Source organism: Limulus polyphemus, unplaced genomic scaffold (genome assembly GCF_000517525.1).
Source record: "Limulus polyphemus unplaced genomic scaffold, Limulus_polyphemus-2.1.2 Scaffold80, whole genome shotgun sequence".
Lineage (NCBI taxonomy): Eukaryota > Metazoa > Arthropoda > Merostomata > Xiphosura > Limulidae > Limulus > Limulus polyphemus.
In genome coordinates, this window is record NW_013665690.1 from 176,464 (window position 1) to 194,184 (window position 17,721).

Here is a 17,721-nt window from a genome sequence, read left to right on the forward strand (position 1 = left end):
TGTTTTCGAGATAAAATCTCGTTCACATGACATGAAGTTCGCATTATAAGCATACAAGGTCTCGTACACGCCAGCAAGCATTGCGAGACTACAAAATGGCGGCGCCCTGTCGCCAAATGTAAACAAACCGCGCGATTGCATAAACGCTTATCTATGGCATGAAACACCAAAATCCGATAAAAAAATTTAAAAAATGTGTTTCTCAGGAAGAAAACCTGAGGTTTTAAGGATTTTTTTAGAAATATCCGGAAGACTTTCATCATAAGTTGTATAAGTTAGTATATCATTGTGCATTATGTGGTATAAATGCTCTTCTATGGTAATATGATATAGTATTTTTAATGTGAAATGTAGATTACGCGGAACATAATGGCTAAATGTCCAAGTCATGAACCCCAAGTTTTAGATATAGTCACCTTTAATTTTAAACTTTTGACCAATCAGTATCACCTGCAACCTATGTGGATACTCTCAACTGGACAATTGGAATGGCTATCACAAGTATAACTCCCTTAGTTTAAAGTGTGTTCGGCAACGTTTATATGGTAAATGTAATTTTTTACATTCGTCGAATTTTTCTTTAATGAAATTCATCCAGAGATAGTTTTGAAATTTAAAAATGAGATGAATTAATATAAAAGGAACGAAATATTTTTGATGGAAATGGTTGTTTGAAAGAACTATTTTGCTTCACTTAACACTCAGTCTGCAAGTCTATGAGACCGAATTCAGGGGTTTAGGTGGGTTACAGAGGGGTGTTAGGTTTCCGTATTCAAATTAGAACCAGAGAAATGTTACTCTGATAAAAGTCTTGATCTATTAACCTTTAAAAAACGCATTTTACTGCTAAAAGAAATCACCTCTCAATTGGTTTGGCCACGAAAATGTGAGGTTTAGGGGGTTGGCCAGACTGTGTTGCTATTCCACAAAACAACAGAAGTGTTCATGTCGGCGTATATTTCTGGCGGGTCAACTTACAGCGGTAAGTAGGTTAATTGAGTCTTTCTTAGTCATCTCTGTCGACAGAAGTCACGAAAGTGGCTTTACAGAGCTGAGGAACCAGATCTTGTATTGCTCAACATATGCGTAACTGCCGTGATTTGTATAGGCCTTTACTCCCTACAGAGCTGAGGAACCAGATCTTGTATTGCTCAACATATGCAGTAACTGCCGTGATTTGTATAGGCCTTTACTCCCTACAGAGCTGATGAACCAGATCTTGTATTGCTCAACATATGCGTATCTGCCGTGATTTGTATAGGCCTTTACTCCCTACAGAGCTGAGGAACCAGATCTTGTTTTGGTCAATTCAAATTTCAGATATTGCAAGGAGTCATCTCCCTTTTCATAATTTAATAAAATAGTACTGGAAAGGTTTGTTTGGGAATCACCCCCACTAAACGTGTCTCCTTAACTCGCAGATCGAGTGTTAAACACGATAAGTCCTGTGGAAGGATCAGAGGAGAAATATCATCACCACAGGTTTGCACAGATTTACTATGAAAGAGGCTGAGAACCGAAGAGACGGATATATTACACTGCTTTGATTATGTTACTTGACAATGGCAGTAACCTGACTTGAACCAAAGTGAAGTGGTTGAAAAGGGCACTATGTGATTTACTTATAAAAAAAAAATACACAGGTCAGACAAAATGCCATAAGTTAATCAATGCAAAGTCAACATTAGTAATCCCCAACTCAATTATCTGACATGTTGATGAAAATGTCGACATTTCAGGTAGCTGAGTTGGGGATTGTAATTTTTTTCACTATTAAAATTCGTGATTTGGTGATGTTTTTACAATTAATAAAAATTACAGTTGCTTTTTTCTAGGAAATTTCACTTCTCTTTTTAGAAATGATTATTTCTTAATTAGCCTGTTTAAGTTTATTTTGATAATTGATTATTTCTGTGATCTATCTGTTTGAAAACATTTTTAAACTTTAAGGTTTTAAACTGATTAGTTCTTCAAGAATTTTCTTCTTGAATGTTTTGAATAAGTGATTGTGGTATGGAACAAATGCAAAAAATTACACTTTTGATCTGAAACTTAGAAGAAATAAAGTCAAAAGGAAGGCCAGTTTGGGTGTCAGTCTCTTTCTTTCATCATTTGCACATTAATTTAGCTCAAGGAATAGATGTTTTCTACAAACAGAGGCTGAGTACTTTACATTAAAACAATTGTGGAGTCTCACATGCTCTATCTGACAACTGTGCATCTTGACAAATAGCCCTGTAGTGTAATTTCCATTGCAAAATGTTCCATCATAAGGCTATCATGTACAAAACACATCACTCCTCCATGTTGCTTTCAATAATCCATCTACATATGAGGATGATGGTTTTCCAGTGCCCGTTTCAACAGTTCAATCACACTGCAATTCATAGATGCTCCTTTCAACACTTTGATATAGGACGAATACTTGTTTCATTCTTCAGCTGCTTGAGGTATGTAATGATTGAATGGAAAGTATGACTAGAAGCCATACCCTGTTGGCCTCATTTCCAGATGAAGATCCTTTATTATATTTTATAGCTGCCTGAGATATGTTGATGGCTTTTGACACTGACCTACGTGTTCACGGATTCTCATCTGTTACAAGATGCCATACCTTGCTTACCATGGTTGAGGTATTACTTGCTGCAGGAATTTTATAATCTTAAATATGTTTGTTTTTATTATTTATATACTTGAACTTACTTATATAGGTGAATTTGTGATGAACTGTACACTAGGGAAACCCCAGATTTTCTGTGTGATAAGTTTTTATTAAATCATTTTTGTTGTGATTCTACTTTTGTACATAGGTTTAATGATTATAATTCTTGAACAAAACTTAAAAAAAAAAGGATTATGAAAACAAACTATCATTCACAGTTAAAATATTTGGTTCAGGCAATTCTTGTAAATACTAATGTCTGCATTCTCTGACCACAGTATCACAGATGCTGATGTACTGTCAAAGTAAAATATTGGGTGAAGCTTGGGAAATTATCTAAAGAATTGAAACAAATGGATTTTCTTCTACACAAAATAAGACATGTTAGTTTGTTTTTGTTATTACACATGTATACATTTAGCCGAGTTTAAATTAAACACTTTCTACTAATGGCACCCACATTCAACCCAGTGATGTGAAATGCATGACCACTTTGTCACTTGTAAACATAAAAATTTACTGTGATGAGCGTCTTGAAATGGTGATTCAGTACTCCACGTGCAAAGTTAGCTGTGTCCAAAAATGTATCCCTAAATAGCTCATATGTTCATTCCAGCACACCAGATTCATGTGAATGAGTTTGTGTACAATCAGGTATTAACCTGTTCAAAATGGTGTTGAAGATTAGCAGGGAAGCATGAAGACCTGGGGGTAAGTTTCTGCTCAGCCAAACAGCTCTGAATTGCTCTGTTAACCCAATTAACCTGCAAAAAAAATAACATCAAAAACTGTACATCAGGAGTGCTCTGTTATTCCTGTTAACATGCAAAACATAACATCAATACTATATTTGGGGAGGGGGTATTCATTTAACATCCCCTGATTCTTTTTCCTTCTTACAGTAGAAATACTTAACCAAATTGTATAAAACATAAGTTTTTAATGTGAAATTTCCAAACACTCTTTTGAAAAATGTTAAAAACACTTTCTTTCCTCTTAGAACTTCAATTTCTTTATACTGCTGATCAAAAGGTTCATTTTATATACCTAATCACTTTCAGCGTGATGGATATTCATTAACATATTTCTTTCAATATTTTATTTTGCCACTTCTGACTATAAATCATAAAAAAATACAGAAAAACTGACAAAGATTTACTGGTGACTTATGGTCTCACCTATCACATCAGTATCAGGTCAGGCTAGGCAACAATAATATTCAATAAATAAGGAGTTGTGTCATTACAATATTCTAAAAGCTGATCTTTATTATTAGATGTTCACATCACATGCTATGAGATCATACAAGGGTGCGAACGAGAAGCTTTACTAACATAATCAGAGAAAGAGAAGAAAAATAACAACAGAAAAAAGCATAATCCTTAAGGGTTGATGGTGTTTTTAGTGAGATCATACAAGGGTGCAAATGAGAAGCTCTACATAATCAGAGAAAGAGAAGAAAAATAACAACAGAAAAAAGCATAATCCTTAAGAGTTGATGGTGTTTTTAGTGAGATCATACAAGGGTGCGAACGAGAAGCTTTACTAACATAATCAGAGAAAGAGAAGAAAAATAACAACAGAAAAAAGCATAATCCTTAAGGGTTGATGGTGTTTTTAGTGAGATCATACAAGGGTGCGAATGAGAAGCTTTACTAACATAATCAGAGAAAGAGAAGAAAAATAACAACAGAAAAAAGCATAATCCTCAAGGGTTGATGGTGTTTTTAGCAAATGTAAGTCTATACTTTGGGATGAACAGAAAAGTTCTAAAAAAAAGTGTTGTTTACACATAAGACTTCTCAGAGTCATACAGAAATGTAAGTTGTGACATTTTTGTCATTTTTCTTTGTACATTACACTAACTAGATGTTACAAAATGACAAAATATTCTAAAATATTTGTGAGTAACAAATATGAAACATGGTTAGAATTACAACTTTTACTTAAATTTCGAAATTTGATATTCAGGTGTGCACTCAATAACTGAAAGGTGCTCACCAATCCAGACAGAGTTAATCTGCAAAACATAACATCAGCACTGTATATCAGGAGTATCAAACTAAAACTGGTTAAACTTTTGTAAGAATTTTGGGAATGTTTTAATAAGTTGCTTCAGCAAAATTCTCAAAATTTGTAAGTTTTTTCTTTAAGAAATATGTTGTGAGAATTCTATCAATATGGGTAAACGTTTCAGCAAAATAACCTTTTTTTTTAAACTTAAAATTGCTTTTGTTTAATAACTTTCAAGAATTATAGAATTAGAGTAGTGCAGGTAATTTAATGTTTCCCTTCTCTATTTTTTTAAGCAACAAAAAAATCACTTTATTATTTGCAAAGATCCAAAACAGAATTTAAGAAACAAACAAAAAAGTTGTCAACCCTTCACTGAATGAGAGCTAATTTTTTTGTAATGTCTACAAAAGAACATCAGTGCATGTACCTATACAAATTGGTTATTGTTATTGGTAGACTATATTATAGCCCAAGTTTAATTATTTAGTTACTAGTTTTCACTAGATACTAATTAGTTTTTATCCTATATTTTAGCTGCAAATGCACTGTCCTGTGGATATAGTGACTGATATCTGATCCTAACTCTTCTTGTAAGGATCAGTCAAATCACTAACAACCACATTTAAAGTGCTTTTCAGCAGCAGATTAGCAATCAATATATAGAATAAAAACTAGTTAGTTAGTAACAAGTATCTAGTAAATTATAGTGGTTAATTAATAACTAGAATTAGGTGATAGTGTAAGCTGCTACATCCATGAGAATGATTGGATACCAATCACCACAACCTTCCACAAGTACTATGCAACTTCCTTAAATTATGTATTTTCTAAACATTTATCATTATCATCGAACCATATGTGCTGAGTATAAAAAAGGACAAATCAAGAAGTAAAAAATAATTTGATGTTTCATCAGGTTTGTTATCCTAGAAAGGATAATAATGGGCTAGCTTAATCAGTACTCAGTGTACTAGTCATGGCTGTCAGAATCAGAGTTTTACTCCAACTTGCTTGGTTCAATCCAATATCAAGTGTACAGCCTAGACATTATTGATAGTGGGCTACGGTTGTCAAAAATCACTGTGCACTCTGTTCCTGCCAGAACCTTTTTGTGCCAGTCATTACGAGTGGAGTTTTAAACACATTTTTAGTTGTTCTAAAACTGAATCATTCATAGCTAGACACCATTAGTAATGGCAAGTTTGTGTCATATTAACAGACTGAGGAATGTTTTAAGAAGAGGAAAGTGGACTTTATACAATTTTTTTAAATGAGAAAATCATTTTGTTGTTGTTCTTGCATAATGCTGTAACTTATGAGTAGAAAAATCTTTTCTCACAGTTGTAAGATCAGACTTTTGTATGTACACTTCTTGTAGGTATGGATAGGTTGGAAAGATATTTACCTAAAAAGGCTATAACTTACTTGTTAGCTAAGTCAGTGCGAGATGTTGGGGGAAGATTGACCAAACCCACGTTGATGACTGCTACCCCACAACGGCTATCTGGATTTTGCCCATTGGTAATGAGCAACCTGCCAATTCTGGTTTTGAATGAAACAAAAATATGACAGAAAAAATATAATCAATATTAAAAACAATGTTGATAATTTATTCAAAGATATACTTCATTGAAATACTAAAAGGTTTAAAGAACTAAAATGCTTATACAATTTCTTTAACGTGCTGACCTACACTTTTATGCCATTATACTAACCCACAAATTAATGGATAATTGGCACTTGTTTTAACTTCAAGTTTTATCATTACTAAAGATGAAGCTTTAACCACAGCTTAGATAAAATATTTAATCATGCACAGTATGCTAAAGACAGTTTGACTTGCTATCATGTAACAAGTCTCTCTACTGCTGACCTACAGTAAAAAAATGTAATCAGAGAGGAGTTTGTTTCTTATTAGCATTGTGAGCCCTATATTATTGTGTTTCATGTAATCTCCTTCATTCTCAAGTTATCCAGTAAAGTAACAGGAATTAAATTTTGGCTCAACCTGCCAGAAAAACTATTAAATGTTCAAGAAACATAGCTCCAGTTGGTGAATAAACAGCACCAAAACCAAATCAGATCCAACATAATGAAGGCTGAATAATTAATTGTAAAACCACACAATATGAGAAGAACAGTGTATTTCAATTCAAATTACTATCTGTTTGAAATTACATATTACAGTATAAACAACTTCTGTGATACTTTATGTATCAAGCTCACAAAATCCAAAGGAAAATCTACTGGACAAATTTTAATCTGAAAACTTGCAAAGCCACCTGAAAGGCTCTTATGGAATTTTGAGTAATTAGCTTTCAGAATAAAATTTACCATTTGATGTCATAAAACTTCTACCTTCCTACCTGCATGCAAAGAGCATAAGTTCTACAGCCATCTGCAGTTCTGATATTACTTCTCCACTTTGGAAACATTGCACCTTAGCTTTGTGCAGCTCTAACTGGCAGCGTTTAATGTGACGTACAGCTTTCTACAGGAGAATATAATAACACTAATTTTGTCAAAGGGTTGTACTAAATGCTTAAGTTTCTTTTGCACAACCAATAATGTTAATATAAAAAAGTTAATGATAAGTTTAACTCTCATATATTTCCAGACATTCTGACAGATAGTTTTAGAAATATAAACACTGAATAAATAGTCTATTATGTAAAACAGTTGTAAAAAAAAGCTTAATTTTCAGAATTCATTTGGTGTTCAAACAACTTTTAACAAATGAAACAAGTAAAATGTTTTCTTTCAGTTAAAATACCAGCAGAAAATCTGGTTTGTGCTACGATTGCTTCATTTGACGTAAGTGTACAATTGCTTAAAAAAATAGAATACCCCTGAGTTCAAAATCTGCCCATTGCTTGTTTTGTGCCTTAAATTAATATCAAAATTGTGACCCAACCATAAATCTTATGATCATCAAGAAGCATTTCTTGACATGCATGAAAGTGACAAAAGGTCGATATTTTTTTTTAAATACAAAAGATTAGGTTTCAGTTTTGTTGGCATGGACACAGTTTATGAATTTATTATATACAAAGGAATATTTTCCTCAAAAGTAAATGACAGTTAAATAAAGTAGGTTAAAATATGCACCTTTTGTTTTTAACTAAGACCAAAAATTATACCCTAACTTAGTTTAAAAAAAACAAGTTGAAATTTGTACATAATCAAAGTAACTTCACAAAGTAGCCATGAACTTCAAATATTATTAAAGACCCGTATCTTGACCAATAGAAGCATTCAATCATAATGTTGTTCTATTCAGATTCTGAAGAGTAAATATTTCTTGTAAAAAAGAACACAAATAAAAGTGCACCCAAAACTAGCAGTTTCTGTAGTTAATAAAATTAAAAAAAAATAATACTTTCAAACAAAACGTTAATACGATTCTTCTTCAAAGACAGCTACATTACAAGTTTTGAGTAATACATTTAGAGCAAATAACTGGCTAGGTTTTGATGAACAAAGAAAAAATTAAATAGGTACAACTTTCCCAGTGTAAACTTAATACCTGAAAGATGTCAATGGTAAGGTTATCTAGACACACACTGTCAGGATCAATAATTAACTGTTGTAGTACTGTTGCATTAGGATCTGGTAGATTGGTAATATCGTGGTCTCCTTGGCTGCGACCAGCCCGCAGTATGTACGTTTCTGCACGTCCAAGTTCCACCACAACCTGACCAAGAACATCTTCGGAGTCTAACAACACAAACCTGTTCATCAGTTCTCCTAGACGACTGTGAATGTAATCCTGAGAGAAACATAGTAGGTAATTCTACTGTTTAGCTTTCATCATACCCCTAACAATATTTTAGGAGTAAGGATTTCTGTTTTTTATATATATTCCTTTAAATAAAAAAAAATGTGTAAGAGTTGGGTCATGTTGGGTCTGACGGAGTATACTTATTTTGAATTTCCTTATGAAGGATACAATGTGGAAACTATAAATTTTTTTAAATCTAGGAAATGAAAATCAAATACAAAATGGAAAGTCAAAAATGTTTTAATGAATGGTAACAAAAAAAAAGAGCTTTTTAATAAGAAAGATACAAAATACAGCATTAAGAAAAATATACATATACGTATATATTGAAAAAACAAACTTACCCAATGAGTTGTACTGTTCCATGCCAGCCCTGCTCCAGTAACATAGCCTGGCCAGCTAAATGTTCTAGCTGTGTGGTGGGCTGCTCCTGACCAATCAGCTATTATCAATCCCAGTAGGTTGTGACTGCTAGCAGCCTGCACTGCTCTATAGATGTTACTGACGGCTGCTTCGGGACAGCCAGCTATGCTGGTAAGACAGATGGAGAAAAAAAGAAAAATGGATTTGTTTGGTGTATTAACCATTTACAGTGTACAAAACACTGTACAAACTTTTCCACAACATGCATGTGTGTTTAAGACTGGTTAATGGGTGGGTATGTCAACAAAGAAGGAACCTAGGTCATACTATCATGATGGCAAATGCTGAATATTACAAAACAAAAGCCAGACTAATTAAGAAAGTATTCAAAATCATTAATGTTGTAAGATTATTTAAGTAAGTTAAAATGCTACTAATGATCAATTAATAATCAAACATGATTTTATGAACAATTCCTACTGTTAATATTAACCATATATAATAATATGCTTGAACAACCAACTGGCACACCTCAAAATTATCAGAGTCTTCTTTTCATGTAATTTAACATCTGTATTTTCAGTTGTTTAATGAAGTTACACTACTATAAATGATAATTTAATAATAAATAATCAAACATGGTTTTGTAAGCAATTCCTATTGCTAATATAAACTACGTTTGTTTGGGAATTTTAACATTATGAAGAAAGCATATCACCTTCAAACTTCCCAAAGCTTACAAGTTTCAAGCATGGCTGGATAAACATGGCACACATTGTGCACAATGGATATTAAAGAATTTAACTGATAAATAATTTTACCTCAAAAACAAAATGTTATTTTCACAATAATAAAAAAGAAGCCGAATTCAAATAAAGGACAAGTCTTGCCATATAGTTTTATCCACTAGAAACCGAGATGATCATTTCCAATTTTACACAAAACATCAATTGTTAAAACACCATTACTCCTTGGTGTAAAGGACATATGTTATACTTTACCTTACTATACACCCCTTTCTTTTGTTAAAACTGGATGAAAATTTACTATATTTTATATTAATTACGCATATTTAAGAATAGATAAATTAAGTCAAATAAATACAACCTTTATAGTACAATGATATCATTATTGGTATTATTACTATTGATCCCTATTAGGTAAACTATTTTAAACACAATATCCAGTTTAAAAAGCTCCTGCATCAGTAAACAGTGTAGTAAGCCAAAGATAACAATAAAAAAAATTACTTTATTTATTATGTGTGTGTGTGTATTATTAATAGATACTAGTCTTGCCTGACCCATAAAAAAATAATGGGTTGGAGTTTTGCAAAAAACCCTGGGAGCCCCCCACCCTTCCTTCAATGAGCTTTGTTCACCAAACTTCCCCCTTCATTATAAAAGAAAAACAACTTAACATTGAGAAAATAAAAACACTTTTCAAGTATATTACAGAAATCAATAAGAAAAGTGCAAAGTTAAATTTAAAATGACTCAAAATATGAGCATTACATACACACAAAATGGAAACTAGCTTTTATATATATTAGATTTTACTCAGTGGAAAAATAGTATCATGCAAAAGTTCATGAATTTTATACAAATTTATGAAAATCATATCAAACTCTTATTTAAATTAATTTTATTTTACTATTCAGTGTATTCGCCACATTATGACTATATCACAAATCCACCAATATTTCACCCGTATCAGAGAGTATTTTTCTAATTACATCACATAACCTAATAATGAAATATTTTTACATAATAGGTAAAACCTTCTAAAACAGAATTTAAAAGTGATGTAGTCAGAAAAAAAAAAGCCATAAAAGACTGAGAGAACACGGGAAAATAAACAGAATCAGAAAGTGTCAGAAAAAAATAGAACGGTCATGGTGAATATTTTCTAAACTTTGCATATGGAATGACTATTTTATATTATGACAGAACAACCAACTGGCACATCTCAAAATCAATTTACACTTGGTATTAGAGTCCTTTTTTCAAGTAATCTAAGATCTGTATTTTCAGTTGTAAAAATTATTCAGTTAAAAAAGTCATCACACAAGACAGTACTGTCTGTTTGTATAAAATGTCACATTTATAAAATACATATAAATCTAGCTGTTGTAATGTTTCCCAAAGTGTTTTTAACTTCACTTACTGGTATCTTCAACTAACAACCATTTACGTGGAATAGACTAAAAGGCTCATTGTTTAGAACTAAACATGCATACTTCACTGATTCGAGTTTACAGGGAACTTAGCTCGAAATCAAAACTCAACTATAAAAAATATAAGGCTATATTATAGTAAAGTCTTAAATACATTCATTTGTCACAAAAACAATATCTAAAATATGCCATATTACTTCAAAAACAAAACTACTTATAAAATTATGTAAAGTACATTATACCAAGTGTCTGTTTCTTGTTGTATAATTACAGATTCTACAAACATATCAGGTGAAAAAGTAATGTCTATTTAGATTAAACAGAACAATCTTAACAAGACGTACATTGCTGATGACATTTCCTGAAAGTCATATAAAGGTATTAATAATAGACCATTTTATACTCCTTTTATCGGAAGATGCAAGTCCAGTTATACCACTTGTGACCAAAACAATGAAATGCTTTATATTATAATTAATGAACAATATTTTTTTAGATTCATATATCTATTGATATTTATTTTTTATGACTGAGAACTCTAAAGTGCATCTTATAAAATCTTAAACAGTATGTCTACTCACAAACTCTTATTAATTTTTGGTCTTGTCATTGCTATTTCTGATCAACTTCATCACTAATCTGTTTTAAAGGTATGCTCAGATTTTCTCCACAATAATGAATAAAAATCTACACTTAAATCAAGCTCTTAGGTCTATAAATATATAGTGTTTAACAGAATTATTTTTATTCATTTTAAAGACTAATTAGGCAACACAAATACTCTTCATACATATCCAATTCACTTCAGTAATATGTTATGATTTATTTTGCATTTTAAACTACATTTAGATGATTGGCTACAACATTACAATGGAGAAGGAAGTAAGGAAAATTTTCTTAATTTTGAAATTCACAGTTGGTTGATGCAACAAACACTACTGTTCTAAAGGTTTATTCCTTTTATTCTGCAACCCAAATATGATGAAATTAGATTTTTAAATTATTTCATCCATGCAATACTAAGAGTTTTTAAACTTGTGAGTCAAGTTTTTCAACTTATCTTACTACACTATGACAACTTTTCTAAACTGTTTTTCAAGTCATGTTTGCTTTTTAAACTGTTATCCAAATGCTGTAACTCATCATTGTCCAATTGGCACTGCTTTAATGGGATTAAAATTACTACTACTACATTACTGGAATAACAATTTACATAATATATTAGAATGTAATAAAAGGTATTACCTGTTCCAAGAAGACGTTCCAGCACATAAACACATTGTACTTCTGTATAACACAAAAATGAACATTTAGTTAAAACACTTTTTTTTTCTATATAGAAATAGATAAAGGTAGAGATGAATGGACTACACAGTAATAAGTATAAAAAGCAATTTTTATTTTAAAATGTTAAAAAATATTGGTTTTGGAATGTACTATTTTCTATGCCAAAATCAAGATATGTCTTTTAAATGGAGATGAATTTGTAAGCATAATTGTACACACATACTTTTACTTGAGAAATACCAGCTTGTATGTACAATTTCTCATTCTTTAGTCTTAAGTAAAACAGAAAACTTTCAGGTAGTCATGATTTGTTTGTTTGTAGTTACACAAAAGCTAAACAATGGGCTATCTGTGCTCTGCTCACCATAGGTATTGAAACCCAGTTTCTAGAATTATAAGTCCGCAGACACACCACTGTGCAACTGGGGATGGAATTAATTATTAAAAAATTAAACATTTTCAAAATAAAATAAACAACAGCACACACACACATATCCCTTTCCACCATGATATAAAGTTTTCACTGTACACGACCTAATTCCTTATTTTCAAAGAATATTACACGTAACCAATGACCACAACTGACATCACGAAGATGTTACACAGAGAATACAAAGAAAGTGTTCCTACTGTATTATGTAAACATATTCATTGAAAGAGGAAAACACAACACAACAACTTACCCACTTTGGGTGAGAGATTTGCATGGTGTGCTGAAGTCTGTAGATGCCTGCAATATTGAGTAAAGATAAAACATTATTATCTTAACCAAACTCAAGGGAAAATGTTTTACATAATAAACAATACTCTCTGTACAAAAGCTATCAAAAATATTCAACATAACTTCTTTGAAAATTTACAATGACAAACTTAGGTTTTAATTCACATGTCCATAAACACCTAGGTTCTTTTTTTAATGAATTTGTTGCTTTCACTTTGCGAGCTTATTATTAATTTTCTTATTGTTTTTTTTTGTATAAACTTTTTAATTTTTAAGTTTCACTTCTCATTTACTGATTGATCATTCATTCTTGGGGAATTTTATGCCAAACTTTTATATATACATGTAACACATGGAATATTCTAAACTCATTTAAAGCCTGACCTTACAATACGTACCTGTGTCCTTTTGTTTTTCTGCTGTTGACTGTCAATAAAAGTTAAGCCTACATTTTTTTTTAAAACTAATGGTATTAGTAGACTAAATAATTTTATTTAATTAAATAATGCATCCAAGAACACAGAGCAAACAATGGCCCATAACTATCATAATTTACCTGACATTTTAACTATGTGATAAGAGACTTTAAGAAGTTCGCTGCACTTATCAATGTGAATGCCATGAACGAAAGTTCCAAACTAGAATCAAAATAAACAATACTCTGTAGAGAAAACAATGTAATATAATACTTCATTTAATAGATTAAAACTTTGGCTTTCTATTGGTTATAAATAATCTATATACATGAAGCACAAAATTCTGTGTGACTGTCTGTTTGTCCATTATCTAACTACTCTTAGGTTGCTGGGACAATTTCAATCAAACTTTGTGGGATGACAGTTTAGAACAAGGGACATGTTAATTGGGTGTTCAGAGCCCCCTCCACCCCTATTTTTGCTGTTATTGAGAATTTATTATCTTTTGCATAAGTTAACATTAACTATACTCATAGATGGCACCACATCCTTACACCCAAAAAAAAAGTATTCAATTTTAACAATTATAACAAACAACATGCACACAATGTGGGGGAGGGCACACAAATGTTTTACATATCTAAGAGAGTACACTAGTACTCTCTATGAAGGAATGCAATGAAAAAAATGGCTACCACTATTGGAATACTACATAAACTTAACTGAAGTTTCTACCCCAACAGCCACCATAAGGCTGATATGAAGAGCTGTCTCTTGAGTTATACCCATTTCCTACTTTGACCTGTGACCTTTCAATGTCTGCCTGTAAGACACAGCTGCAGCCAATGACTGTCAATGAGTTAGTCACATGAAACACTGTGGAAAAATACTAAGAGCTGGGTGTTGAAATAGGATAATAGGAAGCACTATTACCACCAATACTTTGGCCACTACCTCTTCCTACCAAATTACCCTGTGTATATCATGTTTTAAGTATATACATAATGAGTTTTTACAGCTTATATTTTTGTGAAGTAATTATGAATATTGTAATAATATGTCAAATATAAATTGTGTGAAAGTTAGGATTTTTGTGTTATTTATCATAGCATCCACCCACACATTTTTTTAAGTTCATAACCCAGACAAAGGTCGGGTAACTCAGTTTGTATAATATAAAAGGTCAGAGAGAACTATTGGCAATTTGTGAAAGAGAGGATGTGACAAGTGGGTCTCATTTTTTAGTTTATTGCTCCATAAATAAATACGATTGAAGGCTATAAAAATTATGCTTTGCCTTAGTAATATCTATATTATAATGAGTAATTTACATTAACTTTCTTATTTCTCAGAGGGATGGTAAATAAGTTAGAGAAAATGGAAGACCTAGAGAATAAATGTCACAATTCTCACACCACAGGAGATTGAGGATTTTTAAAAATATTTCCTTATAAAATTATGAACTTAACACTTATATATAATATTAAAATTTCTTTATTAGCTATATTTGGATATCAATTTATTCATATACAATGATAATAAAGTACTTTAATTAAATTCTGAATGTAACTCTAAATATTCATGACATGTGCACTTTGACCTACCTTAACAAAATCAAAACACAATAAATAAGAAACTTTTGTTTTAGAGAATACAAATGCACACTACACCAATATACCTATGAATGTTGTTATCAAAAATCGTACATTGATTAATGATCTAACTTTTTAAATGCATACACTAATCTGGACCAATATATATATGTAAATATGTAGTACACAGAAACTATTCTAATGGTAATGTATACATCAAGTAGATGTAGCACGTAATACAACCATTACTGTGGAGTGACCTTCTAATAGTAAGGTCACAATAACCAGTGCAAAGCTATGTAATTTTTCCATTGCATGTTGGCAGGGGGTTTATATTTCAACTTTGCCATTCTATCCTTACTTAAGAAACAGTTAGGGTCTTATTTCATTGTGATCACAAGCATGTGTTGATATTCACATAAAGAAAATATCAAGCATCTGTTATAGAAAAAAATGGCTTTCCTAAATATAGCATTGACAACATAATACATGATTATATGAAGAAAGTCAATGTATCTACACCACTAAATCATAATTTCCTAAAATAATTAATATCAATGATTTTGCCCTATACTGGTAAACATGCATTGTTACTGAAAAGACAACTACTTAAACTTTTCTGTATAACTTATCCACAAATAGGTTTACAAGTTATTTTTAAACTTGAATGAAGATTACAAACTTTTTTCAAATTTAAAGACAGACTACTGCCAGTGGTACTGTCTAATGTCGTTTGTGAACTTATGTGTCCTAGATACAATCCTATATATGTTGTATCTACCACCAGGTAGCTTAAAACACGCACATTTTCTGGCTAGAAACAAATCTAGAATAAAAGATCATGCACCACATAAATGTGACATGGCAATACATTGAACAGTGTTTACAATTCTTTCACAGAATAATGATGAGAGAATTCTGCACATTAAAAGAGACTCTCTCAATCATTATATTAAGATCACAACTTAACAAAACTAACTCTGCAATCAATCTTTTACTGTAATGTATTTTCTAAATATATTTCATACATGATAAGCTATTGAGGTACGAATGCAACAAGCTGTGAATTAAATGAAAACCAGCATGAAAGCTATGGTGGTTGCAATGCATCACTTCTTTGAAGTACTGGTGTTTCTAAGTTGTTTGACTTTTAACAATGTGAAAACCAGCTAAGAATGTATGCAACATTATCTAAGTTTCCCACATTAAGAGTGATAGTAATGTTTCTATAACTGACATTATTATAAAATATCCTGAATGTATAAATCAAGAGTTTAATATAATGTATAAATGAGCTTTACTTAACAGTCAAAAAAATTGTCAAAAAGACAAAAATATTTAAACAAGTCACAAAAATAGAATAATATTTACCCAATAATTCAAACTCTCATACAATTACAAAAGTTCTTTGTCAACAATAAAAAGAAAGAGAAATAGTGTAAACAGTTGTTTTCTGAATGGAAAAAAAAAATTTAGAAAGTTACATTGTTATACAACTAGAGTTATAAATGTGTGTGTGTGTGTGTTCTGAGAGAGAAGTCAAAGTGCCAACTCTTAAAATAAAAATATATCATATGAAGACAATAATGATTCTTGGTGGTTTAATTCTTATCAAACTATTATTATGCAACCAAAATTGTAACACAGAGAAAGTAAAAAAAAGGCTAATTAAAATCTACACTATTATTATAAAACTCAATTTTCATTCAACCACCAACCATGGTGACTTATTAAATGCGTGTATTATTACGCTTAAAAGTTGATTTTTATTCTCTATGTGTCAACAACAAATACACTGAAATGAACCTGTCTCAGTTATGTTAACAATTCTTTGAAATTAAACAGTTCAGTATTAGCCTTCTATAATATTTGGTCAAGCTTAGTTCCACTGTAAGCCTATCACAAAATAAGAATTTTGAAAACATTTTTTCCTTAGCTTTTGATGCCATTCCACAAACCAAACTCTAAAAATGATTTGCTAAATCTAGATGTCCAAGTGTTAAAAATATGAAAAAGTACAAGCACAACAATGTTACCTCATGTCCATATTCAACAAGGATGATATTTAGAGGAACATTTTGGATTTGATTTGCATTTTCTTTAAAACAGCTTGTGTTCAGATATATCACTGTCCCTGGATGCAATGGTAGAAGCCTCCAGATATCTTGCAAATTGTGGTTTTCATCCTGAGGATTTAGCAGGAGTCGAGAAAGTTGAGGGCCTATGTGTACAGACCTAATGATTAAGAGAAAGAAAAGCATTAAGTATTTTTTTTGTCATAACGTACCAGTACTACACTTTCTTAAATGTATCCACTAAAATGACTTAACGAAGCCAGTAAGTAACATTTGAAAAAATAACAACAAACAAAGTTAAATAGACCTCAATATGTTTTTTTTACAAACCCAATAATGTATAGTAAACTAAATATCAAAACAAGTCAGATATCATACAAAAACAGCACTTTTTTGAATTACCACCAGCTAGATTATGCTTTAAACAAATATTTTCCTTTAAAATGTAAATTAACAAAAACAGGATATGCAAAAAATATCGAACTACTGTAAAGAAAAAATCATAAATAATATTCAACGTTAACCTGGTACACAATTAAAAACATTTTATTTAGGCTTATCTATGGCCTTCAAAAGTTGACGACTCTACATGTTTCGACATTACAATGTTGTAACTTCAAAACATGTAGAGT

At 31.2% G+C, this 17,721-nt stretch overlaps 1 protein-coding gene across 2 annotated transcripts in view; it reads right to left on the reverse strand.

The window, feature by feature from the left end:
- Positions 1-2,750: 2,750 nt before the first annotated feature.
- LOC106467382 overlaps positions 2,751-17,721 on the reverse strand; it is a 56,506-nt gene continuing 41,535 nt past the window's right edge. For both annotated transcript variants that reach the window (XM_022396218.1, XM_022396224.1), the window contains 8 exons: positions 17,051-17,249; positions 12,969-13,015; positions 12,244-12,285; positions 8,804-8,990; positions 8,205-8,447; positions 7,045-7,169; positions 6,104-6,220; positions 2,751-3,426 (listed from right to left, as the gene is read on the reverse strand). In XM_022396218.1, coding sequence (XP_022251926.1) covers positions 3,270-3,426; positions 6,104-6,220; positions 7,045-7,169; positions 8,205-8,447; positions 8,804-8,990; positions 12,244-12,285; positions 12,969-13,015; positions 17,051-17,249 — 1,117 coding nt within the window. In that variant the 3' untranslated portion in view covers positions 2,751-3,269. The remainder of the gene's footprint in view (positions 3,427-6,103; positions 6,221-7,044; positions 7,170-8,204; positions 8,448-8,803; positions 8,991-12,243; positions 12,286-12,968; positions 13,016-17,050; positions 17,250-17,721) is intronic.